This window comes from Eublepharis macularius, chromosome 7, assembly GCF_028583425.1.
Source record: "Eublepharis macularius isolate TG4126 chromosome 7, MPM_Emac_v1.0, whole genome shotgun sequence".
Lineage (NCBI taxonomy): Eukaryota > Metazoa > Chordata > Lepidosauria > Squamata > Eublepharidae > Eublepharis > Eublepharis macularius.
In genome coordinates, this window is record NC_072796.1 from 12,061,472 (window position 1) to 12,088,692 (window position 27,221).

At 45.0% G+C, this 27,221-nt stretch overlaps 1 protein-coding gene across 2 annotated transcripts in view; it reads right to left on the minus strand.

Moving 5' to 3' along the window:
• Window positions 1-27,221, minus strand: part of ICE1 (interactor of little elongation complex ELL subunit 1) — a 48,264-nt gene that overhangs the window by 6,783 nt on the left and 14,260 nt on the right. The window contains exons 8-16 of one of the 2 annotated variants that reach the window (XM_054984939.1): window positions 19,323-19,405; window positions 18,327-18,366; window positions 18,182-18,241; window positions 15,949-16,038; window positions 15,796-15,834; window positions 14,415-14,803; window positions 6,333-10,865; window positions 4,447-4,615; window positions 2,381-2,541 (exon numbers count right to left, since the gene is read on the minus strand). In XM_054984939.1, the coding sequence (XP_054840914.1) occupies window positions 2,381-2,541; window positions 4,447-4,615; window positions 6,333-10,865; window positions 14,415-14,803; window positions 15,796-15,834; window positions 15,949-16,038; window positions 18,182-18,241; window positions 18,327-18,366; window positions 19,323-19,405 (5,564 nt within the window). Of the gene's footprint in view, window positions 1-2,380; window positions 2,542-4,446; window positions 4,616-6,332; window positions 10,866-14,414; window positions 14,804-15,795; window positions 15,835-15,948; window positions 16,039-18,181; window positions 18,242-18,326; window positions 18,367-19,322; window positions 19,406-27,221 lie in introns of those variants that run through there. The other variant, XM_054984940.1, reaches the window with a different exon arrangement.

Genomic DNA, 27,221 nt, shown 5'->3' on the forward strand with positions numbered 1-27,221 from the left:
TAAGGCTTATAAAATGTCTAGAATGGAACCATTTCGACTTCTGCGACATCTATGATGACTGGAGATCTTTTCTATCTCACCCCACGAAGCCTTTCCCAGGCCCACAACGGCAAACTTACCTTCAACCTGAGCCCCACACACTTCTAGTAGAGTCTCTAGCCAGGAACACTACCGGCACCACAAATAATGTGGTTTCTTTTCCACATTCTATCACCATCCATAACCCAAGGTGATGATGCCTATATAGGAAAAGTAACCACATTATTTGCCTTCTCTATGCTGTTCCTCCATCTAGGTATTTATCAGAACTGCATGGGAAGAAACCATGAAGTGTTTGAATGAGTTTGGAATGCTACAGCCTCGCTGGTCAGGGATGCTCTATGGATTTTGCTTTTTATTAGGCAACTAAACACTGTAAAACTGCAAATGCACCATGTGTCTTTACATGAATGGGTGCTGGAGAGAAACTAAAGAGTCCATGCAGACTGGCTACGGCAGGGGCACTCGCCCCACAGCGCATGGACAGCCACATTCACTACCACCCCTGGCACGTGGCCTGCATCTCAGGGAGGCCTGCCGCTTGCCCACTGTCAAGGTGGGAACCAAGTATCAACCACAAGTCCCATCAGGCAAGAGCGATACCCACTTTCCTTAAACAGTGCTCAGAACAGCCACAGGTGACATACCAAAGAACTGCATGTGGGTCCCAAGCCACTGAGTATTACGAAGGGTTCAGAAGTAGGCTGCAGGACCACATGCTCTGTAACTTCTGGAATACAAATGGCACTGGATCCTTCGCGTCGGCAGTGATCTAAGCCACAGTTACTAAGCAGCCAGGTTTCAAGACCCACCCTGCAAGGTGGCCAGCTTTATTAACTGTCTTCCTCTGTACCACAATCTATGTTCTGTAAAACTTGTTCTGCTGAAACCATTTTCAGCACAGATGACATCAGAGGTTGCAATCCATGTTCTCTCCTGACAAGGGGTCTTGGAGAAACAGGTCACAGTTTCTAGGTGCAAGAAGTATCAGACTGTTGCTAAATCAAGCAGACAAACAGGAACTGGGAGTTTGGGATCTGAGCTTAAGAGATAATGTAATTTATCATTACTCTTGCATTAGTTGTTTGCCTACACGCTTTCTGTAGAAGTATATAATTTGTGCTGCAACTCTCTATGGGAACTTAGGGGAACTTATTGCTCTTCAGCCACCACATGCTGGTGTGTCCTAGGTCCACAGCTGTGTAATTTTGACTCTGTGTACCATTATCCCTTTTGAACTTGCTTTGGGTATTGGAATAAAAGGTTTTGCACAAATCAGTGTTTTCAGGTTCTTGAGTTAAAGCTATCACTACACCTGGCCACGGCAGTCAAATGAGGCTGGGTGCTCGCCATGCCTCAGCCAGGGTTTTCATTTATTTATTTTGGAAATGCGCATCCTGCCCCATAGCTTACATGCAGGTTTACAACACGAGACACGCAAGCTCGGAGTTTCACTTTGATTTCTGCAGGCACAATTTTCGCTGATTCCTCCCTCCTGCAGCCCCCTGGAATAGCTTAGGGAGAAATCAGAGGTCTTTGGGAGAAAGAGGACCGGCAAAAATCCCCCTCCCTCGCACATGCGGAAAGCTAGGTGGGATCCAAGCTATGGCCTCAGGGTAGATAACGCAAATTGCAAGGGGTGGGGAGGGATCAGGAAAGGACAGCTGTTTTTTAAAAGGAGGTGTCAGTGCTGGGCTATATGGCTGCCCTGATTTCCATGATTTCTATCAATTCCTCCTCAGGTCTTAGAAGTGCCCTCCACAAAGTTGCCAGTACTCTGTACCAGTGAGCACTACCACAAACACAGCTCTGGCTGTACGGATTTTAAAAGTCTGCACATAAACAAAAAGCAGCATTATAACAGAAACTCAAGCAGCCATCGAACTGCATGTAAAATGCTGCAGTGTGGGAGGAGAAGGAAAAAGAATAAGATGGGTGTGATCTCATGGCATGTTCCTTCAGCCAAAAGGAAAATTTTCAGGAGAGTTACACTGGTGTAAGTGAGGGAACGGAGCTTAACAAAAGTTAAACACTATAAGGCTATGCACCCAACAGTTTACACAGGTTCATTTTCCGTTTGGCACCATCTACTCTACTGTCCTGAAAAATGGCAAGCTTTGCTTTTTAAACTAAGGGTAGGAAATAATGATTCCACCATTTACACTCTGCAGAAAGTAACATGTGATCTGGAGAAATATCTACAGTGTCCCCTTTCTTATGCCCCTGGGTAAGCTGCAAACAGAATTAGGCTCTGTTCTGCATTAAGGCTTGCTACGTGCAAAATAAATAAATAAAACAAAAACTACAGAAATTAAAACAGATCCTGCCCAGCCCCTCTTACCTCTTCCCAATTCAGAAAAGTTTTCAGGTATTTCAGAACTTGTCCTTTTGAACGCTTCCTGGCTACTAACTGGACAGCTTTGTTGATCACACCTTCAGAAGTGAATATCTCATTCCACATGTTTCCCATATACAAAATTAACTTGCCAGGCTGGGGAAAGTCTGGCAGGGAAGAAAAGAGATTAACATAAAGAAGTTGTGACTCTAAGATGAAAGAAATTCGTCAAGATTTTTTTATATATATATATATATATATATATATATATATATATATATATATATATATATATATATATATATATATATATATATTTTTTTAAAAATATAGCAGCCTGAACAGTCTAGACTAGTCTGAGCTCATCAGATCTAGAAAGCTAAGCAGGGTCAGTTCTGGTTAGTGCTTGGATGGGAGACCACCAAAGACGACTTAGGTTGCTATGCAGAGGAAGGCAATGGCAAACCACCTCTGCTCATCTCTGGCCTTGAAGATCCCAAGCAGGGCACCGGGTGTGTGTGTGTGTGTGTCACCGTACGTCAGATACAAGCTGACTGCACGCACACACGCACACACACACACACACACACACCCTCTCTCTCTCTCTCTCTGATCCTCATCATGTGTATATGAATATGAAGGAGTGAGGCTGTGAAGAGAGGTGTTCGTCTTGCTGGCAATGGCTCTTACTGAGCTGATCCTAATGGCTGTTCGTTAACGCCAGGCTGAGCTCTTGTTGATTATTATCTTACTGAATTAAAATAGACACAAAGCAAAATTTAAGCAATCCAAGTTAGGATAAAGCAATTAGGAGAAAGTCGGGTCAACATTACTCCTCGTTCTGCAGATGGGGTGGAGAAAGACTAAAGGATGGACCCAAATCACCTTGAGAAGATCAAAGTCTGAGAAGTGGGGCTTTCCCACCTATCCCCTCCTGCTGCAGCCCCTGATATTCTGCTCGGAGGGGAGAATCAAGAGACAAGCAGGGGTCTGCAGTGAGAGAAACCAGCAGATATCTTGCCTCTTCTTCTGCCAACAAAAGTGCCACTATGCCCACCCTGGGAGACATGGCCCGCTTGGTAAGTTCATGGCAGAGCGTCATAGACTTCCCAGTTCCCAGTACATTTTCTTCACCATTAAACCACCCGAGTTACAGTTGTAGGGATTTGATCCAAGCAGCCGTATCTCTAATGTTAAGACCTTAAGAGGCAAAAAAATGGAAAACTGCATGCTTGCAAACCAATCTTATTGGCTGGCCCCAAGCCTCTGTTTCAGTTAATCAGGCACTGCACCAGACATCAGTCAAGATGCTATAACAGGATTTTTAAGTCCACCAAGTGGGGTGGGGGTATGTCCTGAATGGCAGAGGAGGCATAAAAAATTTCAGCTCAGCATTAAAGACTTTCCCTGTTTCTCAAAAGTAACAACGCCTTTTCATACAGTGGGAAGTAAGAGGGAATAATCCTAATCATTTATATCCATAATGCATTGTGCTACACATTCATCAACCTGAAGACTCTTACTATGTTTTCTACCATATCCCAACATACATACTACAAGAGGGGATGAGTACAATTATGTGTGCCTTGCGATTCTTCATTTTACTTGGAATTTTAAATAGAACTTAATATCTTTAGACAGGGAGGCCCAGGCATGTGGCTTATCCTCAACTCCCTGAAGGGTAGGGAAATTGCATAGATCAGCTCCCTGCACAATAAGCCACTCATACGTAGGCAGAGTTTGCAATGCAGGGTGTTGCAGAGCGGAGGGAAAGGACTTGTGCGCCCCATCCCGTAACACAGGCAACAATTTCCCAGGCTGAATATACTCACAAGGACTGTGAATTCTTCAGGTGGCTGTCAGTCAGTTCTCTTAACTAGTCCTCTATCCGAGACTGGGTTAGATTTTGCGGATCCTCGGGGACCCATTCCACCAAAGGAAGAACTTTCCTCAGCTAGTGGAAAAGTTCTGTGAGATCCAACCCTCCATGAAGGACTTCACTGGATCATAAATTGGAAGACAAAATGCAGAATATGCATTTTTAACCTTCAAACAACTAAGCCACATCTTACCTTCTTTGAGCAGACTGAAGCAAAACAGGCGTGCTTTTTCCACGTCTCCCAGCTGCCGGCATATCCCAACATACACCCTGCACAGAGCGTGAACGTGACAGGGCTCCAATGACGTCTTCTGATGCTTCAGCTTATTCAGAATAGCCTGCAATGCTGGCTCAGCTAAGCACTGTAACCGGTAAAATTGCATTTTGTCAGCAATCGCAACTCAAGATGTAAACCTTATTATAAGGAAATAAAATACTATTGCCCATGAAAAGAAATGATTCTCAAGAGCAAACAAGTTTTCAAGAGACAACTATTAAATTAGGGAAGGACAGATCAGTGCAAGCAAGCGTGCCGACCATCTTATTGTTGCAATCTATAACTCCCCTTTCCACAAATGAAAAGCAGCATACTGATAATACCGATAAACTACAACGATTAAAGTTGGCAATCAATAATTAAACAAAACAGCAGGAGCAAATGAAAACACCACCACTGACAGTAGCATTAACAGTTAGGCTTCCTGAATAAATGAAAATGATTTTACGAGCCATCGAAAGAGAGATCTGAGAGAGTGAGCTCCTTACGGGCTCAACACAGCTATGGTTACTGGCTCTCATGTTGCTGCCAATTCTTCCAAGAGATTGCAAATATCTAAATAAGCCTGGGATTTATGAATGTATTTAATTCAGAACACAGGCACAGAATGTGGATCAAAATATCCAAATAATGGGACCATGTGCAAAAATGGTAATTTTTCTGCTCCTAGGTTTGCAGAAAAAAATCTGAAAATGTTTTTAAAAGGGTATTCTTAAATCTCCTCTCCCTCCAAAAAACCTCTCCAATGAAAAAAAATGGTGATGAAATCTTGCAACGTTAAAAAAAAGAGGGGAGAAAGTAGCAATAGGAGGCAGACAAGGAAAGGAGAAAGTCAAGGAAAGGAAAGGAGAGAGCTGGGAGGAGAGACGACTAAGGAAATGACACCAGTGGCAACGCTTACAAGGATCAATCTGCTGAGCATTGGACGCAGAGGAAGTCAGAAGCAGAAAGCGCATCTCCTGTGCTCTCACCCACCCCTGTATCTATCAATAGGTGGGCAGTGGCATTAAGAGGCTTGAAGCACAAAGCAGAGAATAGAAACAAAACTGCACAGGGTGTGAATCTCCACTAATCCCCATAGAACTGATCTGGGAAAGGTTCAGTGTGCCTTGGCCATGGGCTACCTTATTTTCAGAAGCTTTCACAAATCAAAACTGCTAAACCCAGAGTCTGATCTAGTTTGCTAGGAGAGATTCTTTCTTCCAGTGAAAGGAGCCATCTTATAATGATGCAAGGCATTAACAAAAGAAACCTGCAGGATTCAATACGGGCTTAAACTAACAGTTCTCAAACTGTGGGGCAGTTTGGCTTCAAGTGGAGGAGTGGGGAATCAAACCCGGTTCTCCAGATTAGAGTCCCACCCCTCTTAACCACGACACCAAACTCCTTCCTCATGGAAAGGAGAGGCTAAGATCCCTGTAGCACTGACTTGTGGAACAGATGATCTGGTGCTGGAAGGTAAAGCATGTTTAAAAGTGAGCTTGTTTTTTAAAAAATGAGAGCCTTTAGCGATGCCCAGGAATGAATGAAGAGTCAACACATTTAGGGGGGAAGGGGGGAAGCCGTAATTCAGAAGAGACAAGAACGAATTCCTCCAGATATTTAAGTATTTTTAAAAGATCAAGTCAAAGGTTGCTACACTCTAGTTTTGTAGACAGAAGGCCTCTAATATGACTCCTCTAGTGCTACTATTACTCCAACAAATAGCCCAAAAAACTCTGTGCTTTGCACCGCTTGCTTCTACGTTGGTCACAGAACAAGCTCGTTGAGAAGCCATGGAGAAAAACAGACACGTCACTGACCTTCTTTGCGACGCCAAACTCGTAGACAACTTCTTTCTCTTCATCTCTCATTATTGGGACAGTTGACGTATTGCCTACATGGACGCGACTACGTATAACAGGGAATAGGTCGAAACAGGACTCGGAAATTTTCTCCAGTGCTACAGTCACAGTCCTGCTGTCAGGATCAATTTCTTCCGCTGGCAAAAGCAATCTGGAATCAGCCACTGACAGAACAGTATCCCCGCTGCCTAAGGCAGTTTCATCAACAAGTTTCTGGGTGCCTCTATCCACCCCTTTAGCTGAAAGTTCTTCCTTCCCAAGATCCGATTTCAACAATTCGCTATCTAGCCGTAGCCTTTTGGCACTTTTTGGCATAGCTGGAGATGCCAACATCCTTTTCCCAGTCTTGCTCACATTGGAAGATGGCAGCTCTGAAAACGAAGTGGACCCTGTTTTAACAAAAGCAGTGGAGGCAGAAGCAATTTCCTTCAAACCGCTTATTTGATGGACAGAGGGCTGGACATTTTTGCCATCTAGAGAAGAGGATCTACTGAGCTGAATATTACCTTTCAGGATGTTGAGTGTTATTGCTCGGGCAGATAGCTCAGGATACATACTGTCCAAAATTTTCACTGAGTTTTCCTGAGGCACAGTGGGAGCAGCACTGCCAGCTGCAGATGGAGGAAGTCTGCCCGGGACAGGAAGGGCGTGCTTGGGCGTAATGGCACAAAACTGAAGAGGGGAAGACAGAGTTCTCTCGCCAATCAATGTTTCAAATGGAGATGAAGCGGTAAGCTTAGCAGGAAGTTTGTGTTTTGGTGTATCTGACAGCGGAGACATCAGAGGAGGAAGTGGAGTTTCACGTAAAGGAGAAATCAGTTCACTGAGTGGGGATGGCAAAGACGATTGGCTAGAGGAAGACATTACTGGGGAAACAGGCTGCATAGTTCTCGGAGGTGTAGCTATCAAAGGTGGGAGTAAGGGAGGTAACGGGGGTCCCATCTCTTGCCTAATTTTTCTTAGGGTTTTAGGAAAGTGTTTTGCTGATGTGGAAGTATCTGCATTTGCTACAATTGTCTCAGTTAGTGAGTCCTGCCGACTTTTCCTTTTCCCCTTGCGGCTTGGTATTCTTGGGAGAAGCTTACCACAGCCACCCTCAGCTCCTGTCTTTGCTGAGACAACTGCAAATTCTGATGGTTTAAGTACCTGCTCAGCTCCCTTCCCCGTGCAAGACTCAACAAACAACTCTGATTTTTGAGAAACAACTTCCTGCTGTTCAGTGCTGGAACATTTTGAGTTGGGCAATATGGAGTTCTCACTGGTCAAAGCGGCAAGAACTTCCCCATTGTTTTTTACATGGTTTTCTTCTGTATAGGATGCAGTAGTGCTGCCATCAACAGGGTGGGATATGAGATGGTTTTGTGCCACGTTGGAGCTCCACCCCAAGGCAGTAAAGTCCCTCTCTTGCCTGGCACCCCATTTCTCTTTAGGAAAGGTGGAGTGTGCTCCTGAGGTCTCAACATCAGTACCGCTGCGCTCTGCCTCAGATGAAAGTACATCACCAGTAAGCTCTAGATCAGTGGCAGGCAATTTCCTGGAGGCAGGTTCCTTGTTATCCACCAGTGCCCTGTTCATCAGTGCAATGTTCTTGTCTGCTTGCTTCTCATCTGAGTTAGAGGCTTCCAATGCCGAGAAGCTGTTTTCACTGCTACATGGTGCTGCACCGGACTGCTCCAATGTCTTTGCAGTGGCAACTTCAACAGCATCAGTGTCATCAATGTGTACTGTGGCCTGGTCATCTTTTGGAGATGCATCTTCTGCAAGACACGGAAGCCCACGAATGCCACAAGACGCAATTGCGTTGGGTGGTCCACGTGTCTGGCTGTTCTGGATGGTATCTAGCGGCGCTAGATGCCTTGAATCCTGCTTCATGGGATTCACCTTTCTGAGTGGATATTCTTCTTCTGACGAACTGGAGGCGGACAAATCCATCACACCAACGGCAGCATCTGGGGTCTTAATCTCATCCGCCTCTTCGGACCTTGCCTCACTGTTCAATAGTTCATCCATTTCTTTAGACACTGTTGCATTAAGAGGATGTTCTACCATACAGTTTCTTGAAGGGTTCTCTATTCTCTCCTTGCAAGTAGTAAGCATTCCCCTGTCATCGCTTAAAATGGTTTGGATTGCTGCAGAAGTATGCACTGTGCTAGCATCGTTGCCACTGGGTGCTTCAAAAATCTCTCTGCTATCTTTTGCTTCACAACATACTCTAACATCAACTGTTGCCTGGGTTTCACTGCTGGTTGATTGTTCTCCAGCTCTTTTGCTCTCTACTTCTTCTGGATCATTACAACTGCAATCATCCAGGAGCTTGTGTCGGCTTTCTTCTGAACCTTCAGACTTATGATGGTCATTGTGATTGGCTCGGGTTGAAGGGGCAATACATGGCGAGTCAGAAGACTGCACGCAGGCAGTCTCACCAGTGCCTTGGCCATTTCTGCCTGAAACCTCAAATTTGACCTCCAGGCTGGAAGCAGGAAGGTTTGTGGACTTGGAACCAATTGTCAGTGCGACAGGGATGACTGCCCTGGGATCTCTATTTTCTGCCTCTGACGCATCTTGCATAGACTGAGCTGAACCTCCATTAGGGTTCTCTTCCAATACAGACTCGTGTGTTACAGAGCGCTCCACGTCCTGCACTGCACTTTCCCTTGTCTCGGGTGAGGGGCTCTTGTCATTCTGGCATGTTATCTCTTGAGACAGTACATCGCCTATTCCATCACACTGTGAATTTCCAGTTCCCAAACAAGACTGTGCAGGTCTCTCAGGCACAATCCCTGAAGCGGTTCCCTTTTCACCTTCCCTTGATGTAGCCAACTGCACGGTTCCCGCTGTGGTGATTTTCAAAGATTCACTGCTATCCTCTTCAAGACATTCCTCTTCCGTCATAACCTCAGGAGACTGAATACTATTTGAAATGTTATGTATTATGAGCTTACGTTCCAATTTCTCATCTGAATCGTTAAACTTCTCCAGGTCTGAAGCGTTTCCAGTGATGGTCTCCAATTCGTGGGCTGCCTGGTTAGTTCCAACAGGTCCCTCAGGTTGTGACAAACAATCTGTGACAACAGACACTTGGGCTGGTAACTTAGGAACATTCCTGTCACTCGGCTCCCCTTGCAACGATCGAATGGAATCTTTTTTGTTGTGGTGGTCTTCCACTTGGAGGCAATTTTCTGTCATGGCCGCTGACAGGGTTTCCTTTATAATGCTTCCAGCTGTTTTATTTTTGCTTACAATTTTTTCACTTTCAATTTTTGGTTTATCACCCTCTTCATTTTTAGCAGTGGAAGGAGCAGTGCTGCATTCATTCCCAGTCTGGATCACTTCATTGGTACAAGACAATGAATTCTCCCATTCACCAACTGCCTGTATAATATTAAATTTTGGTCTCAAAGCATCAACATCTGCCAATTCAGTCTGTTTGTAGACATCACACTCGCTGTCTTTGCTGCTGTAATTTTCTTCTGCCTGGTACAATTTGAGGGATGCATCGGCGACACGGTTATCTTTTTCAACGCCCTGCATGAGTGCAACCTCAATGCACTGGTGCTGCGCCTGATCGATGTGATGATCCGTTGCAGAATGAAATTTAAAATGGTCAAGATTCATTTTTCTGTCCGTGAACTCTGGCTCACCGTGATGTTGTGTACAGAATTCTTCTGTTCTATTTTGTTCGGGTGCTGTGTGTTCAGTAAGAGATCTTGCTCTTCCTGAATCAGGTTCTGTCTGGATGTCCACAGAGCCCTCTTTCATCTCCGCTGCTTTGATCATGTTGCTGGGGCCATCTTCGTCAGGAACTACCAGCGTATTTTTAGTAGCTAAAACAGGCTCTTCAGCTTGCTGTGAAGAACTGCCACCTTTGCAAGCTGACGGCCGATCATCTTCTATGAGAGAAGACACGGATGCTTCTACCGCTCCTGTGGCCTCCTCCCTCTCCTCTTTCATTAAATCGCTAGGCTCATTTCGCGCTTGTTCAAAGCTACTTGTTACCACTTCCTGCACATGCTTTGGTTCAGCTGTTTTCTCATGTGCCTGAAGGCAACTACCAGACATTAAGTCATGCACCAAAGTTTTGTTTTCTTTTTCGGTCACATCAGCTGTGCTTTTGGTGATGTTTTCTATACCGTGAACTGCTATTTCTGTGTCCCTTTCCATAGAGTTTTCCTCTAGCTGCTTCTCTCCATCCTTTGATTTGGCACCTATCTTACTAAGGGAACCTGAGGCTGCCACCAGACGGTCCAAACATAGCACTGACTTGTTGTGCTTTACAGCTGTTGGTCTTCCAGGTGACTCACAAGGATCACTGCTCTCGTTATTTACACTGGAAGAGTTGTATTTGTTCTGCAGTTCTGCTGGATTCGTTTCGGACACAATGTCAGGCTCTGGTGCACTCGGATCATAATTTTTAAAAATGCTTTCAAGCATTTGGGCATCCTGGTCCATTTCTTCATCACTGGAATCTGTTAGTTCTCCAATCAATATATCCTTAAAGAGAGAAACGACAACAGTTGGTAGAGTGATACACATTAGCACAGTACATAGCGAAGTTACTGTACATGTTTAACCACGGCCATTGAAAAAAATTCGAAATGAACATGCACTGGAGCCACAACTTGGCTCTCGTTCTCACTGAAGTAATACCTGTATATATGTTCCAACATTTATTTATTGTATGGATTAAGGTGTGGCTCATTTTGGATTTCTGTAAATAAACCTATTTTTTCATTTTTGAGACCTCTAATTCTTTTGTCCATTCCCTTTCTATGTTTTGAGAACTTTGTGTTCCTTTTTTCTTAACTCTTTCAGGGCGACATGCTCCACAAGACAGAATGTGTAGGTAAAAACGACTCTGGCTCTACACTGGGTGACTTCAGAAATTGGGAGGAGCAGGGCAGCATCTGTGAACTGCCCCTCGCTCACATCGTCACAAAAACAGCTTCAGATTATACCCCCGACGTATTTTATACAAAGGAAGCAAGAGTAGCTTCAAAGGCAGTTAGCCATTAAAACCCACGTCATATAACCAATGCAAAACAATCAGAGATGAAGGCAGCATAAAGTGACTATCAAACCCACTGCTACCTGAAGGTCCCAATGGACTCCATGCGGTCAGCTCTGCTCAGTCAGGGCTGAAGGCTTTTGCCGGCCTAAGGAATCTCCCTCTGATAAAAAAGGCTCCGAAGAGCGAGGCTGCACACTTGGCAGAGTGAAGTGGTTGGAGACAAGCCAGTAAAACACCAGAAGCTTCAAATAAGAGTAACTTTTCCTCCAAGGCAGGGGTGGGGAACATCTGGACCGCGGGCCGAAGTCATTTGTACTGGCCCGCGGAGAGCGGTGGAGCTGCGGGCGAATCCCCTCCTGATCCCACTCTTCCCCCCTGCTCCCACTTACCCACTTTGCGGGGGGGGGGCGTGCGCTCCCACACCGCAAGAGCAGGCGGCGGTAGCAGTAAAAGCAGGCCGGTCTTGCTGCCGCCTGCTGTTGCCAGCGCCTCCCGCTGCCGCCACGAGCAACCCACAGTGCTGGCGAAAGCAGCCTGTGCCGCGGCGGCGAGAGCAAGCAGTGGCGGTGACAGTGGGGGGGGCACTGGCGACAGAGCTGCTGCCACTGCCGCTGCCACCGCAAGCAGACCGCAGCGGTGGCGGCAGGGAGAAAGGGTCCTTTCTCCCACGCGTGTGATGTCGCTCCCAGAAAGGGCCCTCCCCACACGGGACAAAAAGTTGGCCCTCAGCAGGAAAAAGGTTCCCCACCCCTGCTCTAAGCTCAAGATAGTTTTGAAACCCAAACTCTTAGAACAAAAGAGTTTGGATTTCATTTTTTAATTAAGTTTCTTTTTTAATTAAGATGAACCAAACTGATGCAAAACTTCTGAGCTTACCAGAACTTTTTGTCAGGCTGGATATTATAAAATTTAAAAAGAACAGACTGTTAGAAAGCAAATTTTTCCATAGAATCTTTGCACAATGTTTTGTGTCAATTTGGTTGGTCCATTAAAAAGCAATTAGGAAGCAAGATTTTGATCCTGGTTTTGGATTTTGCCTGGACCAAGTATGGCTGTACAACTTTTTCTATTTAAAATACCTAAACCAAGAAGGTCTGCTGAACCTCTCCACAGAACAAGTTCCATAATGGAGTGCCACCAATGAGAAGAAATCATTACAGAATGCTGGTACACATGGAAGGATCTGCCTCGTGGCTTACATGCGTGGGGAACGACTGATATGGGAAGAAGGATCACACTTGAGAATCAGATCTAGATTTTTCAGTCCAACTGTTTGATTCTCCTGTCTGACTGATTCTCCACAAGCAAGCTACTTGCTGGATTCTAAACCGACAGAAATCTCCAAGACAAGTCCTTTCGCGGAGCACATTACAACCTACATTTTTAATGAAACACGTAAAGGCAATAGGTGTTATACTGAAGTTGAGATAAAACTGCCCTGCTTCTCAGGCTTCCAATGAGAAGTAATCCAGAAGGTATAAGGAATGTTTCATGGAAGTGTCATCTGATGCAGAAGGAGAAAATTTTACTCCTGCACACACTAAACTGGTCCACAAGCCCTCTTGGGCAGAGGGTTTGCCCCTCCCAGAATGTTTAGGTCTCTGCACAAGAAGAGATTGCTTGCTACACTCGTTCCATGAATGCAGAAGTAAAAATGTCTGGTTTTCTTCCTCAAACACAGAAAAGGTTTGGAAAAACAAAAAAGCTTTTTGCAGACTGGAGCCCTCTTCATCAGATGCATGAAATGAAACCTCTCAGCAGATATTATACACACAAAATGTGAAAAACAGTGTTAAAATGCCATGAAATGCAAGTACAATTCACAGCAAATTCTATGAGAAACGAGCAATTGCTGTGTACAGCACAGCAGCTATTTCCTATCAATAAATACAATGTGAGACATAAAAATAGCAATGTTCAGAAATCAATGGGAGAACTCTTCAGTCTACGAAGACACCCCACTGCCAGGCTGAGAGTCTCCGTTCTTCAGAGAAACCTCAAAGGGCGATACCAACAATAATGGTTGAACTAGAATTCTTTAACAGGCTTGACTGTATTAGCCAGAGTTTAAATCAAATGACACCTCTCTCACCAGCTAGAAGAGGTAAAACTAGCTGAACTTAACCAGGGACACCAACAGCGCCATCCTAACCAAAGCTGAAGTCCGTGGGCTCAGAAGGGGGTAACTCTGCTTTGGATTGCACTGTAAGTTGTCACGATTTACAGCTGTCTAGAATGATTACTGTGCTTATCTCAAGGACTTTTATAAACATTACAAAGTGCATTTTCTGAATTTTCATGGCCTTTTAATCCCGCGATTCATAACTGTGTGTTGTCTAGAGGTTTCATTTCATGCATCCAATAGCGGGCTCTAGCCCACAAGAGCTTAAGATGCAACCAAATCTAGCAGCATACATAATTCGCCTTTCATCCATTTATCCTCACAACAACTTTGTAAGGTAGCTTAGGCTGAGAGAGTGACTGGCCCAAGGTTGCCCAGGGCAGAGCATGTGTTCAAACCTGGGCCTCTCAGATCCTAGGTCCGACGCTCTGACAACTATACCACACTGGCTCTCTTGGAAGGTGCCCGAAAACTTCTTTTGGTATTTGCTCCAACAGACTGAGACAGCCCTCTTCGCTGGAATTTGTAACTATGAAGTTTCGGACTATCTAAAAGTATAACTTGAAGGTGCACGCATTCAAGTGAGTGTAACTTTTTAAATCCTTTAAATCTGGCTCTAGTGTAGATTGGAGACCAATAATCTCCTCTCCCTCACCAAGACTGTTGAAAGTTATATTACAGAAACACCACCGAACAGGGCATACACATATTTCTACTGTCCTATTTATCTTCTGGGAAACAGGTTTAAATCTGAGGCATTAGTAAAGCGGTTACGAGACAGCACTCCCCAGTGGCAACAATGGCTCTTTCATACAACCCTTAACTACTGTGTCTCCAGCCATGGCAGACACGCTTCAGCTTATGAGAACCACCTCCCGTATCACATCATGCCAGTATTTCTGGAACTTACTGGAGTAGTGCCAGGTGAAAACTGTATGGGCGACAGCAGAGGGGGGAGAGGTCTAACCCACTTCAAAATCTCTCTCAGATTTTCACCAGGTTCTTCTGGCTCCTTGCTGAAAAGATCCGGGCTCCTTGCTGATGGATCTGTCCGTATTGCGAAGTCTGGAGAGCTGCCTTCATAAGCAGCAGCAGCAGCAGCAGCACTATCGCTGGCACAGGCCTCAGCAGTTTCCATGGCCTTGTTTTCCATCGGGCCACCATGCCTGGCAGGCCTGCTGTCCAATTTTATCTGCAAGGACGTCAAAGAAGTTTGTGTTGTACGGGTTTCGGGTGAAGAACCATGAGAAGGCCTCTCTTCTCGAGCTCTCTTGAACTGTGGAGGGTTCTGCACTGCTTCTAGGGGACAGAAGATTATCTACTGTTTAATTTCATTCTGAATTTTTTCTCCCTCCTGAAGGCTGAGGGTAGCAAAAAGCACACGTTTTTCAAAATGGGTTTGCTACTGTTACCCAGAATGCATGCTGTAGTCTAGGGCGCCCCATCCTTTCTGAGCCTGTGGGCACCTTCGGAATTTTCAGAGAGAGGTGGGTGGGTGCCACAAGGAAGTGCCTGTTGCTGGAGGCAGAGCCAAGCACAAAAAACTCAGCACAGGAGGTGGAACTAGGTACAGACACACACAGGGCAAACCCCCCACACAACCCCCTAAAAACCAGTGGAGAAGTGCATCTTGCTTGTGCTGTGCCCTGCTGGCTGCTGGAGTGGCACAATGTTTTGCTTCCTGCCCCGGCATCCTCCCTCCCTCCCCTCTGCCAATCTGATGTACTTCTCTTCAAAGCCAAGGCTAGGAGTAAAGCAACAAACCGGGGTACTGTTTTTTCAGTCTGTGATTAAATATGCAAAACTGCCTTGAAATCACACAGAAGGATTCGAGTCAGGACAGACTGCGTAAGCGGAGGAGTGAGGAATCTAAGCCGACTTTCCAGATTAGAGTCTTACCACTCATAACTGTCAAAGAGTTTCTTTTATGCTCAGAAGAAACTGGAAACTACTCTGAAATGCATGCATGATAAGGAGAGATGAACAGCGCAATCTTATGCTAAGGTGCCCCGACCTAAGCTCACTGATTTCACAGGATTGCACCATATCCTGCCAAATGATTAGCAGCACCCTTCTGAACTCTAGTGGTGGGTGTAGGAAAAGCTGCTTTAAAAAAGCTTTTCTTCATTTTGTGAGGAAGTTAGGCTGGAAGAGGAAATTTCCTTACCGGTCCTTGCAAAGCCCTGTAACCCTCCCCACAAACAGCAAACGTCAAGGCAATTTTGTTTATTGTACTTCAACTGTATTCATATTAAAAGCCTACTGAAATGCATTGCTCTTGAGGTACGTACTTGTTTTTCCATGAGGTCTTGAATTATTGTGAAAACCACCTGTTATGGAAGGCAGGGGGGAAAGTTTAGTACTATATTTTCTTTTAGGGAAAACAGCGGCAGACAAAATGACCCACTTCCAAGTAATTCTAGAAATGCAATGCCTGATCTCACCTAAGAAGTAGTCATTTTTGTTGATGTGATTTTTCCCTGTAGAACTGTCAATACACAGCCAAAGTTCCTCCAACAGCAGTTTAATTTTTTCTGTCAAAAAAAAATTAATATTTATTTATTTATTTCTTAAAGCCTTTATATCCCCACCTTTCCACATGGTTCAAGGCAGCCAAGCCATGTTTAAGTAATGGTTAGAAAACTGATATTCAGTACCCACATGGTCCCAGGACAGCATGTGGGGGCCGGGGGGGGGGGAGATAGGATATTAGGTGATACATTTATAGTCTTCTTCCTCAAATGGGGAAGAGAATAAACAAAACATATCAAATGTGTATTAAAAACACACTGACAACTTTTCATGGAGGAGTGAGAGAACCCCTAAAGAGGTAATTCAAAAATGTCCGAACTTAGGTCACGCAGAAAGCACATCTCCCACAAATATTCGGCAGAGGTTCCGGCTTCATGCAAAGCATTAACACGCAAGCATCCCAATATGCTCTTTTCTTCTCTTGGTGACTAACGACTCTCTGGGGCCTTGAGCCTCTTTGGAGAATTCAGCCAATTGGCGTGATAAACAAATTGCAAGCAGGCCAACAACGTCAATCTAAATTGCATCATTTGCCTTCTTCCTTCTGCTTGTTATTTAAGCTGCAGACTTGGAAAGCAGGGGCAAAATAAAAGGAACAGATCAGCTGTCGTTTTAAGTGCTTTGTGGAGACAGCATGCTGCTTACGAGCATCGTGGAGTCAGACTTGCAATCAGCCAGTTATTTGCAATAAGGTTGGACAGCGGCCCAAAACTTTCACTTCCAAATTGGGCGGGGGGGGGGGGAAGGATAGGGCTAATCAGGGCTTTTTTTCTGGGAAAAGAGGTGGTAGAACTCAGTGGTGGAACTCAGGACTCCACAATGACGTCACTTTGGGTCAGCTGGAATAAGGAGGGGGAGTTTTTTAAAATTTAAATCGCCCTCAGCGAAAATGGTCACATGGCCGGTGGCCCTGCCCCTGATCTCCAGACAGAGGGGAGTTTAGATTGCCCTCCGCGCTGCTGAGTGGTGTGGAGGGCAATCTCAACTCCCCTCTGTCTGGAGATCAGGGGCGGGGCCACCGGCCATGTGACCATTTTCAAGAGGTGCCGGAACTCCGTTCCACCGCGTTCCAGCTGAAAAATAGCCCTGGGGCTAATGAATAAATTCCAAAAGTACCTCTCAGCAAATTTCAGCACCGTGCAGAATCCACCCCTTGACTGCTGCAACCCCTTCACCACCACCCTGCCTACTTCCTCCACAGTGTGAGACTCCACTGCAGCTCCCAACTCCCCCCCCCTGCATTCCTATAGGCTACTTGCTTGCCCTCTATACTTGGAGAAACTTGTGAATGCCACACTCTGCTCCACCCTTCTTCTGATTTCAAAGGAAGACCGATGCAAGGGTATGCATTACACCAACTACCGCTGAGGCACCCACAATGCCCTATTAGGGGAACAGGCTTCCAAGCAATGAAGAAAATCCAGTTGTTAGTACATAATATGACAGGCATACAATGGGGAGCATGGGGGACCCCCCAAAGGCCCAGGAAGTTAGACTCAGAAACTTAGGGCTGAGAGCCCTGTCCTAGACAGGGGCAACCAGCTGAGATTTTAGAGTTCTCGTTTTTCCACCTCCATCCACCGGCAGTGTTGGAAAGAAGCCAGCAACTTCGGCAGATCAAGATCAGCGGTTTAAAATCCAGAGAAAGTCTCCTGTGCTGCTGCCTCTCCCCCCACCCCGCCTCGACAACTTACTCTTTGTTAATGAGTTTGGAACCTTCTGTAAATGCTCAGATGGGATTAGGACTACTGGCTCGGACCCAGCAGAAAATTGCCATACAAGGGGGGGGGCGGGGAGAGTGAAAGAGTTTTTGCAGATTTCTCCCTCCCAAGGCAGACCTCTGACTTCCACCCTGCCGTCTGTTCCTAGGACTCCCACGTCCCCAGGAGCAGCGACTCTAGGAGAGGCTTTTGCCAGCAGAGGGGAGGTAACAAGCCATGCTGTGTGCACAGAAGTCTCTATAGTCCATGGAAACTTTCCAAAGGACTTAAGCCATTACTTTTCTTACTCTATTAACTGCTGACCACTGAGAGCCATTCCCTGCAGCTGGGGAGAGGCAGGATGCGTTGCTCGTAAAGACAGCCACAAAGACACGGGTTCTAGGCGTAACTCTAACAGCGGGGAAGGAGACCAACACATACTCACCTTTGTCTAAGTTTGTTACAGGCCACTCTCTCTCACTCTGGGTTTCTGCATGCTTCACCACTAGGGAAAAAAAACAGGGGGAGTCACATCAAATCTGAAGGCTGGAAAGTCAATCATTCACTCAATCAATCAAGGGGGCACTTACCTTTCTTCTGCTTTTTGTTAGGGAAGCAGTCAATCTTTTCCTGTCAGAATTAAATTGGGGGGGGGGAGGGGAAGAAAAACAGCTGTTACTAAAATGGCAACACCCCTAACGCTGCACTAGCCACGGAAAATGATTTACCTTCCTGCATAAAACTGTCTTTGAAATGCTTTATAGATACGATCTAATATTGCAGCCACACATTTTAGCAGTTTGCCTGCACTCCCCATAAACACATGCAGTTGTGCCAGTTCCCAAATCAACCCTTCTGAAACACGCTTCTCTCCCTCCGTCACAGACTGTGACCCTTGCCTTGGATGTCATATCCCTTGAGCTGATACCATCACATCCCCCCTTCCTGAGCTGATATCATCACATCCCCCCTTCCTGAGCTGATACCATCACATCCCCCCTTCCTGGATTGTCACACTGTTGAACTGAAAAGCTTATGTTAAAGAGAGACCTATTGATTGCACTGAAGTTCATGCACAGAACTGGTACTGTATAAAATGTATTATTAGCCCTGAACTTTAGTAAGTGCACCAACCTACAGATGGCACCGAACTTTAGTAAGTGCACCAACCTACAGATGGCACCTCCGCCATCACACTTCTGGCCCACACAGTAACAATAAGCCAAGCCTAGCTGACAACCAGTAGGCAGCCAAAATACTCAGCGGCCAGAACCCTGCATCAAGAAACTTTCTAACACAATAAAAGCATGTAAGAAGCCAGAAAAGCAACTCTTATGCACCTCGCTCCCCCCATCTTTCCTGTAACATCAATCTACAGAAAAGCTGGAGAAGGAACGGGCATACAACTTTCACTTCACTGGGGTTTATAAAGAAAGACTTTTTATCTTGCAGAACAAAAAGACAATTAAGAGATGTGGTGACACTGAGTGACCAACAGTTAATAACACTGACTGCCACAGTATACAGAACCAACAACCCCTATTTTAATCTTATTAGGGAGGGGGGGAAGGACCAAAACTTTCTACCTGCGCCTTCTTCAATTCCTTCTCAAGTACTTTCTTCTCTGCTTTTAGCTGTCTGAAGTCCTGGTTGTGTTTTTCTGTAGCTTCTTCATTTAAGGAGGGGGAAAGAATAAAAAAGGCATTTTTTTTAAAAAAAAAGCTAAGCTAAACCACAAAATCCCTGCAAGCCAATCCTGAAGGCAAGAGAGGCCCTTGCTCAGCAACACCGTCCACTCCGGGTTTGTCAAACGCTGACAAGACTATTCAAGGTCTGCAAGAGTTCAGCTCTGCGCTGCTGACATGTATTTCATTAGGATTTCATCACACTGGATGCATCTTCCAGAAGGACATTCAACCGTTAACTGAGCACGCAGCAGCTCCACAACTTACAAGCCCAAAGCAGAGATGCAAAATGTCTACAAATTTGGAACCAGTGGAAAACATACATCCCCCCCTTTTTTTTCTTGGTTTGGAAGAAAAAGAAGTCTAGGAGAAATTAAAATATGTGCAATCCTTTCCTCTCAAACCTAAACTTTTTTTTTTACTCATTTAACATAGAATGTATTATTTATTTACTTACTTCATCTACACCCCACTTTTCTCTCTAATGGGAACTCAGTTTACATCATTCTCCTCCCCATTTATTTTAACAACAGCCCTGTGAGGTAGGTTAGGTTGTGTGTGACCGGCCCAAGGCCACGCAGAAAGCTTCCATTGTAGAGTAAGGATTTGAACCTGATTCTATTTTGATTCAGACCGCCCTGGGCCTGCTTGCAGGGAGGGCGGAATAAAAGTCTAAAATAAATAAATAAAACCACATTGGTTCTTATTTATTTGGCATGTTTATAACATTTAAGGGTATAAATGTCTTACTGGCTATAAAAAAACTGCAAATGTACCCACTGCTTCAGAAAGAGATGCAAACTGCTGTACTCTTTGTATACATTTATCTTTATTTTTAGCCATCTGAAAGGCACAAAAAAGTTGATGATGGAAAATAAATTCTGTAGTAAACAAAAGTTTACTACAGAAAAAGTCTCATGTTGTCAAAGTAAGTAGGATTATGAGAATATTTGGATATTGTTAAATTTCATGACACTGAAAACACTGAACTCTAATAATGTATCGTTTTGAGGTGCTTGAGATGGTGACAGAGACGAGAGTGGAAGGAGAACCACAAAGACCTGGAGGAGGGAGAGAAGAGGGCATGGGGCCACACGGAAGTGGAAGAAAACGGAAGGTGGTGGTCATCAGGGGCTCTCCGCTCAGGGGTATGGAACGTCATGTGTCCAGGCCAGATCCCCTACTCCGAGAGATGTGTTGCTTGCCGGGAGCCAGAATTCAGGATATTACAGACCGACTGCCAAAATTGATCTGACCGATTGATCAGTACCCGTTTGTGCTGGTTCATGTGGGAACTAATGACATGGCTGCAAATACCATCACAAGAATTAAAGGGGACTATGAAGCTCTTGGAAGACAGCTGAAGACAGTGGGGGCACAGGAGGTATTCTCTTCTATGCTTCCTGTCAAAGAAAGAGGAATGCAAAGGGAGCAGACCATACTCAAGGTGAATCGGTGGCTGAGGTGGTGGTGCCAACATCTTTTCCACACTGTGACACTGAGAGATCTCTGTTTTTTGGTGCTACACCTCTGAAGATGCCAGTAGACACAGCTGCTGGTGAAACGTCAGGAACTACAATGCCAAGACCACGGCAATACAGCCCAGAAAATCCACAACAACCAACTTTTGATAAAGGTTCCCCATGACATTCTAATGGGTAAACTGGAAAACTGTAGACTGGACTATAGGACAGTTCAGTGGATAGGAAACTGGTTAGAGGACCGCACCCAAAGAGTGGTGGTCAACGGCGTTTCATCAGATTGGAGGGAGATGTCCAGTGGGGTGCCACAGGGCTCGGTTTTGGGCCCGGTACTTTTCAATATTTTTATCAATGATTTGGATGAAGGGGTAAACAGGCTACCCATTAAATTTTGCCGATGATACCAAATTGGGAGGAGTGGCAAACACCCCAGAAGATAGAGTTAAAATTCAAGAAGACCTGAATACTCTGGAGAAGAGGGCGGTTGTGAACAGGATGCAATTCAACATAGATAAGCGCACAGTATTACGTCTGGGCCACAAAAATGTGAAGCACAAATACAGGATGGGGGAATACACATCTGGGTAGGAGTATATGCAAAAGAGATCTTGGAGTAAGAGTGGACTGTAAACTAAATATGAGCAGTCAGTGTGATGCGGTGGCAAAAAAGGCAAACTCAGTCTTGGGTTGTATCAAAAGGGCCATTGCATCGAAATCGCGGGAGGTCATAGTCCCTCTCTATACCGCCTTGGTCAGGCTGCACCTGGAGAACCGTGTGCAGTTCTGGAGGCCTCACTACAAAAAGGAGCCCTATGAGGAAAGGCTGAGGGCCTTGGGAATGTTTAGTTTGGAGGAGATTGAGGGGGGACATGATTGTTCTCTTTAAATATTTGAAAGGCTGTCATTTGGAGGAGGGCAAGGAGCTGTTCCAGGTGGCAGCAGAGGGTAGGACTTGAAGCAATGGGCTTAAATTACATGCACAAAGGTACAGGCTGGGTATTAGGAGAAACTTTTTCACAGTCAGAGTAGTTCAAAGGTGGAATCAGCTGCCCAGGGAGGTGGTGAGCTCCCCTTCCCTGGCAGTTTTCAAGAAGAGGCAGGATGAATATTTGTTAGGGGAGCTTTAGGCTCAGCCTGCATTGGGCAGGGGGTTGGACTAGAAGGTCTGTATGGCCCCTTCCAACTCTGTGATTCTTTGAAATCGCAGGAGGTCATAGCCCCTCTCTACACTGCCTTGGTCAGGCTGCTCCTGGAGGACTGTGTGCAGTTCTGGAGGCCTCACTGCTAAATGGATGTGGACAAAATTGAGAGGGTGCAGACGAGAGCAACGAGAATGATCAGGGGTCTGGAGACTGAGCCCTACGAGGAAAGGCTGAGGGCCTTGGGAATGTTTAGTTTGGAGAAGAGGAGATTGAAGGGGGACGTGATTGCTCTCTTTAAGTATTTGAAAGGCTGTCATTTGGAGGAGGGCAGGGAGCTGTTCCAGTTGGCAGCGGAGGGTAGGACCCAAAGCAATGGGCTTAAATTACATGCACAAAGGTACCGGCTGGATATTCGGAAAAACTTTTTCACGGTCAGAGTAGTTCAAAAGTGGAATCAGCTGCCTAGGGAGGTGGTGAGCTCCCCCTCACTGGCATTTTTCAAGAAGAGGCTGGATGAATACTTGTCAGAGATGCTTTAGGCTGATCCTGCACTAGGCACAGGGTTGGATTAGATGGTCTGTATGGCCCCTTCCAACTCTGTGATTGTCCTAACATTGTTGCCAAAATTAGTTATATAAAAATATTCTTGAAAATGTGCGTTTACAGTATACATAGGAATTATCATCATCTAATAACATAAAATGTCTAACATATAAATGTGCATAGTACACACTTTAAATAAAACCTTATCTTTCATTTCACTCATTCCAAAAGTCTGAGGGGTTTTCCCCCCAGTTTGCCTCCAAAACTTCTACTCAATTATTTTTTAAAAGCCTCAGATTTTTTTCCCCCACGCTATACATTTAGAGTAAGAACACTTTTTAGGAAAAGGTTTTTCTCACTCACAGAGAAAAAATATATATATATTATGGGTCTTTTTTCCCCAGTGCGCCATATAAAAGAAGTCTTTGGGAAAAATTCTGTTCCCCTCCCCCCAGTTCTACTGGGCCTTTTTATCTCTGGTCCCAGGGCACAAGGATTTGATTCTTAACACTGTCAGAACAAGCTGCTTCGCAACACATTTTGCCCCCTTCAACAGCTGGTTCTTAAGATGTGCTACTTCAAGGTTTTATTGGAAACTTAATACCAGGTTTTTTTGGAGATTTGAGTATTTTTAGGTTTAAATATTTATTTATGTAAAATCCAGCTCATATACAATTTTTGCTCTATACAATATAACGAGAATCACGAGAAAAGGTAGCAATAAACAACAATCGTGAAATCCTGACGAAATAAGGACTTTAAAAAATTACAAAAGTATTCTTGCTATTATTTCCTAATTCCAACTGCCATTCGTCATCAACACACACAGTCTTCTCTAGGAGCAGCACCCGAAGCTTTTTTGAGTGGAGTTTAAATGGGAGCTTCTGAAGGCTGAGAATTACGTCAGTGTGATAACCATCTTTGAAAAAGACTTGGAAACGCCCCCCCCACCTCCCATGAACCGGTCAGCCCGTTAGATGGTCTTATCCAACCTGCATGTGTCTGGACCTATACTTGAATTCTGACCCTATGAACTTCTTGAGAAAATTCCAAGAATACTGATGGACTTTAGAAATAATGAAGACTGTGGGTACTGTATTGAAAGGCAATTGGAATTAGGAAATAATAGCAAGAATACTTTTGTAATTTTTCTAAGTCCTTATTTCGTCAGGATTTCACGATGGTTGTTTATTGCTATACAACACCAATGAAGAGCTTTGTGTGAATGCAGTTACCATGTGAAGGGAATCCATGGCCTGCTGCAACAATTCACATCATACCCCACAATATGAGGTAAAACTGGCTTTGTGTTTTTTCAAGAAGTTTTTTTTACAGTATAATTGTTTATTCTCATTATAACAAATAAATCCACCCCCGTTTTCTTCATTTGCATTTCCAGATAATAACACCAGGGCAGAATTGAAACATATGAGTTTCTGGGTGTGTGGGTTTTGTTTAATGCAAAAAGGTGTCTTATTGATCACTGAGGAACTCCCTTGGGCCACACAAACACATATGGTCTTGTGTTGGTCATTTGACATGTTTATCAACTGTATTTGGAGACACAGCTTATCTAAAACTTCCCTACACAGCCCTTTGATTTTAATTTTATTACTGTGTACACTATAATAAATATTTATTTTGAATATATTTTAATAGTTATAGCTTGAGCTTTGTAGCATCTACATTTGAAAGACCTTTGAAAGGTCTTTGAAAGACCCACAGCCAAGCAATCTTTCTGGAAGAATGGACCAACTTCAGACACTCACACAGAGAAACCCCCCGCTTGCAGAAGAGTAGCGCCTTAGATTTCCATATATAGTGTTTCTTTTTTTAACAAAGCTGGGGTACAGGAGAGGAGGAGCTTCCAGTTATGCAGGCGTTCCTGTTTCCCACATACTAGGAACTGGACAGCCTTGGGATGATTGTATCTTTCTAACTTCTGATCATCCCCTCCTTAAATTTACTCCTGCACTGTTTGTTTTACTGCACTTTTATCATGCCCTTCTTCCAAGGAGCGGAGGGCAGCATACTATGTCCCCCCCACTCCTCCATTTTATCTGTACAAGAACCTAGGCTTATGGAGTCACTTGAAATCTCCTGCCACCACAGTCCTGGTCCCAGCTGCCACTCAACGCAGCAACAGCAGCAAAACCAGGGATGGAGACAGCATCACTCGAGGTGGCGATACTCCAGGGATTCACTCGGTTGCCAAAGACCCAGAAATGATCTCGCTGGGTTGAGCAATGTTCCCCCCTGTGTCCCCCCAGGTGAGACAGGTGAGCCTGAGAGAGAATAACTGGCCCAAGCAAACTTCAAGGTAGAGCAGGGACTTGAACCTGACTCTCCCAGATCTTAAAGCCAATATTCTAACCATTATATCACACCGTTGCTCCCATCTTCACCAGGGCAAAAATATATTTTCTCCTGTTACTCCTGTCACTATAAATTTGTTACTATTCTTGGATTTGCAGCTAAAAAAGCAACAGCTCAAGGCTGATACAACAGCTGAAGCACTGGATTCAAGCCTTGACCTGGTGGCTTTCTCTTCTCTCCTCCAAAAGCTCCATCAAATTATTTTAAAACAATGAACTAGATGTAGAATAACTACAAGAAGAAAATTTCAATCATTAGGTCTAGTATTTATCTGAGCTGCAAAACAAACGTAGTTAACTCATTACAAAACAATGGCATTTGCTTCAAACTGTTGCTTTCTTATAGTGCCTACTAAGGTTTCTATAAATGTGGAAGATTTACTGAGCAGATCTTCGTATTGGTTTTTTAATCCTGGAAAAGTAGAGTAATCTCAGAGTTACAGAGAAAAAAGGAAACAGAAATAAAGCAAAATAAGAGCAGCTTTTAAAGAAAAAGGAATGTTTAGAGAAGACTAGGGCCAGCCAGGTGGGGCTGGGGGCGGGGAGAGACAACTAGGGGCACAAAATTCCGAGGGTTTGGGCTGCCCCAGGGAGCCAGGCAATCCATCAGCCTTACTGGGCTCATGTGCAAGAGTGAGGGGGCTGGCACCAGGCTGGTTGGGATTTCCTAAGACTCTGGCCTCTTTTATTCACACCCCCCCCTGCCATTTGCCTGCTCTCTTCCCCATGTGCATGCTTATGGCAAGCTTGAAGAAAGAAACAGGCACCCAGCTACTGCCAAGGGGTAGGTAACTTGAATGCAGCATAGATGAGCTCCCCGCTCTCTGACCTAGAACCAGCGGTTCTACTTCCCGGGATCTCTGCCAATAAGGTGGAGTAGGTTCCTGCACTGATAAAACCTGTTTGAGAAAGGTTGCCAGCTTACCTGCTGCAAAAAAGGAGTCTTCATAGTTTCACAGGGGTTATGTAAGCATAAGAGATAGGATAGAGGCTCTTGCCTTCCATACAACTGCTCCATGTTGGGAGCGGGAGGGGGGAGGATTAGATCTCCTATCAGGAGGCAAGGGGCCAACAGGGAAAAACAGTGGAACACAGGAGAGACACCATGGAGCTAAGCTTCACCTACACTGAAAACAACTATGCTTTCAGCTCTGGAATAATGAGCTTGTTGTAGAAAGCTGGCAAAGGAAGAAAGAAAACGGGTGTACTTTTGGTGTGGGTTTTGTTTTTGCTAAAGAGTGACCAAAGGAAAAAAACTGGAGTGGACTTCTGCAGCAAAGGAATGGACCGTGTTCCGAGTTCTGACCATGCAGGGTGCTAATAAAAGAGGCATTGGCATAAAAAGGCAGGGGGAGGCATGTGCCCCAGTTGCCCTGGTAAATTCAAACCTCCTCGATCATTTGTGTACAGGAAAAGGCGCTCTGCACATGTTCACGTGCTATGTCTCACATCAAATAATTGGCTGGCGAGCAACTAAAGGGCTTACCCTTTACATACAGAAGCAAGGCAAGCTTAGGAAGGGGAGAAACGTTTGAGAATCGCTACGCTCAGTTCTCCAGCAGTCCCATCCACTGCTTAAGTGCTCCAAGGCAGTTTTCCTTCTTTACAAGTCAGACTGCAGCACAAATCTTCCTTCACTTAAAGTACCAATTTAGCAGGATACATAGCAAGCCTGGGAATAATGCCTTGAGGCACTGTGGTTGGTGAAAAGGCAGGATATAGAAAACTTAATGAATAGTGGGAAGGACAGCAGTGGCCTATCTAGTCCAACCAAGCGTTCGTTTTGTGCCCTTCAGATAGTGAAAAGGAATCAACAGCCCTCGGTGTGTCTGCACTTATACCAGGCACATGACTACTAAGTTCTGGCCCTGGCTGCTACAGGAGTAATGGGACGCGCTCATCCTAGCCTTCGCTGACTGTACTGGATTTTTTTTAAAGATAAGCTGCCACTTCCAACCTCCGCTTCATGAAATACATGAACATAACCAAAGAGTGGGTGGGCAAAGGGACTGGTGTTCCAATCTTAACTCCTAGTACTGGCACTATAATATTCAGGACTTTTTTTCAGCTGGAACGTGGGGGAAAGGAGTTCTGGAACCTCTTGAAAATGGTCACATGGCTGGTGGCCCCGCCCCCTGATCTCCAGACAGAGGGGAGTTCAGATTGCCTGGCCATATGGCGCGGAGGGCAATCTCAACTCCCCTCTGTCTGGAGATCAGGAGGCGGGGCCACCAGCCATGTGACCATTTTCTCCAAGGG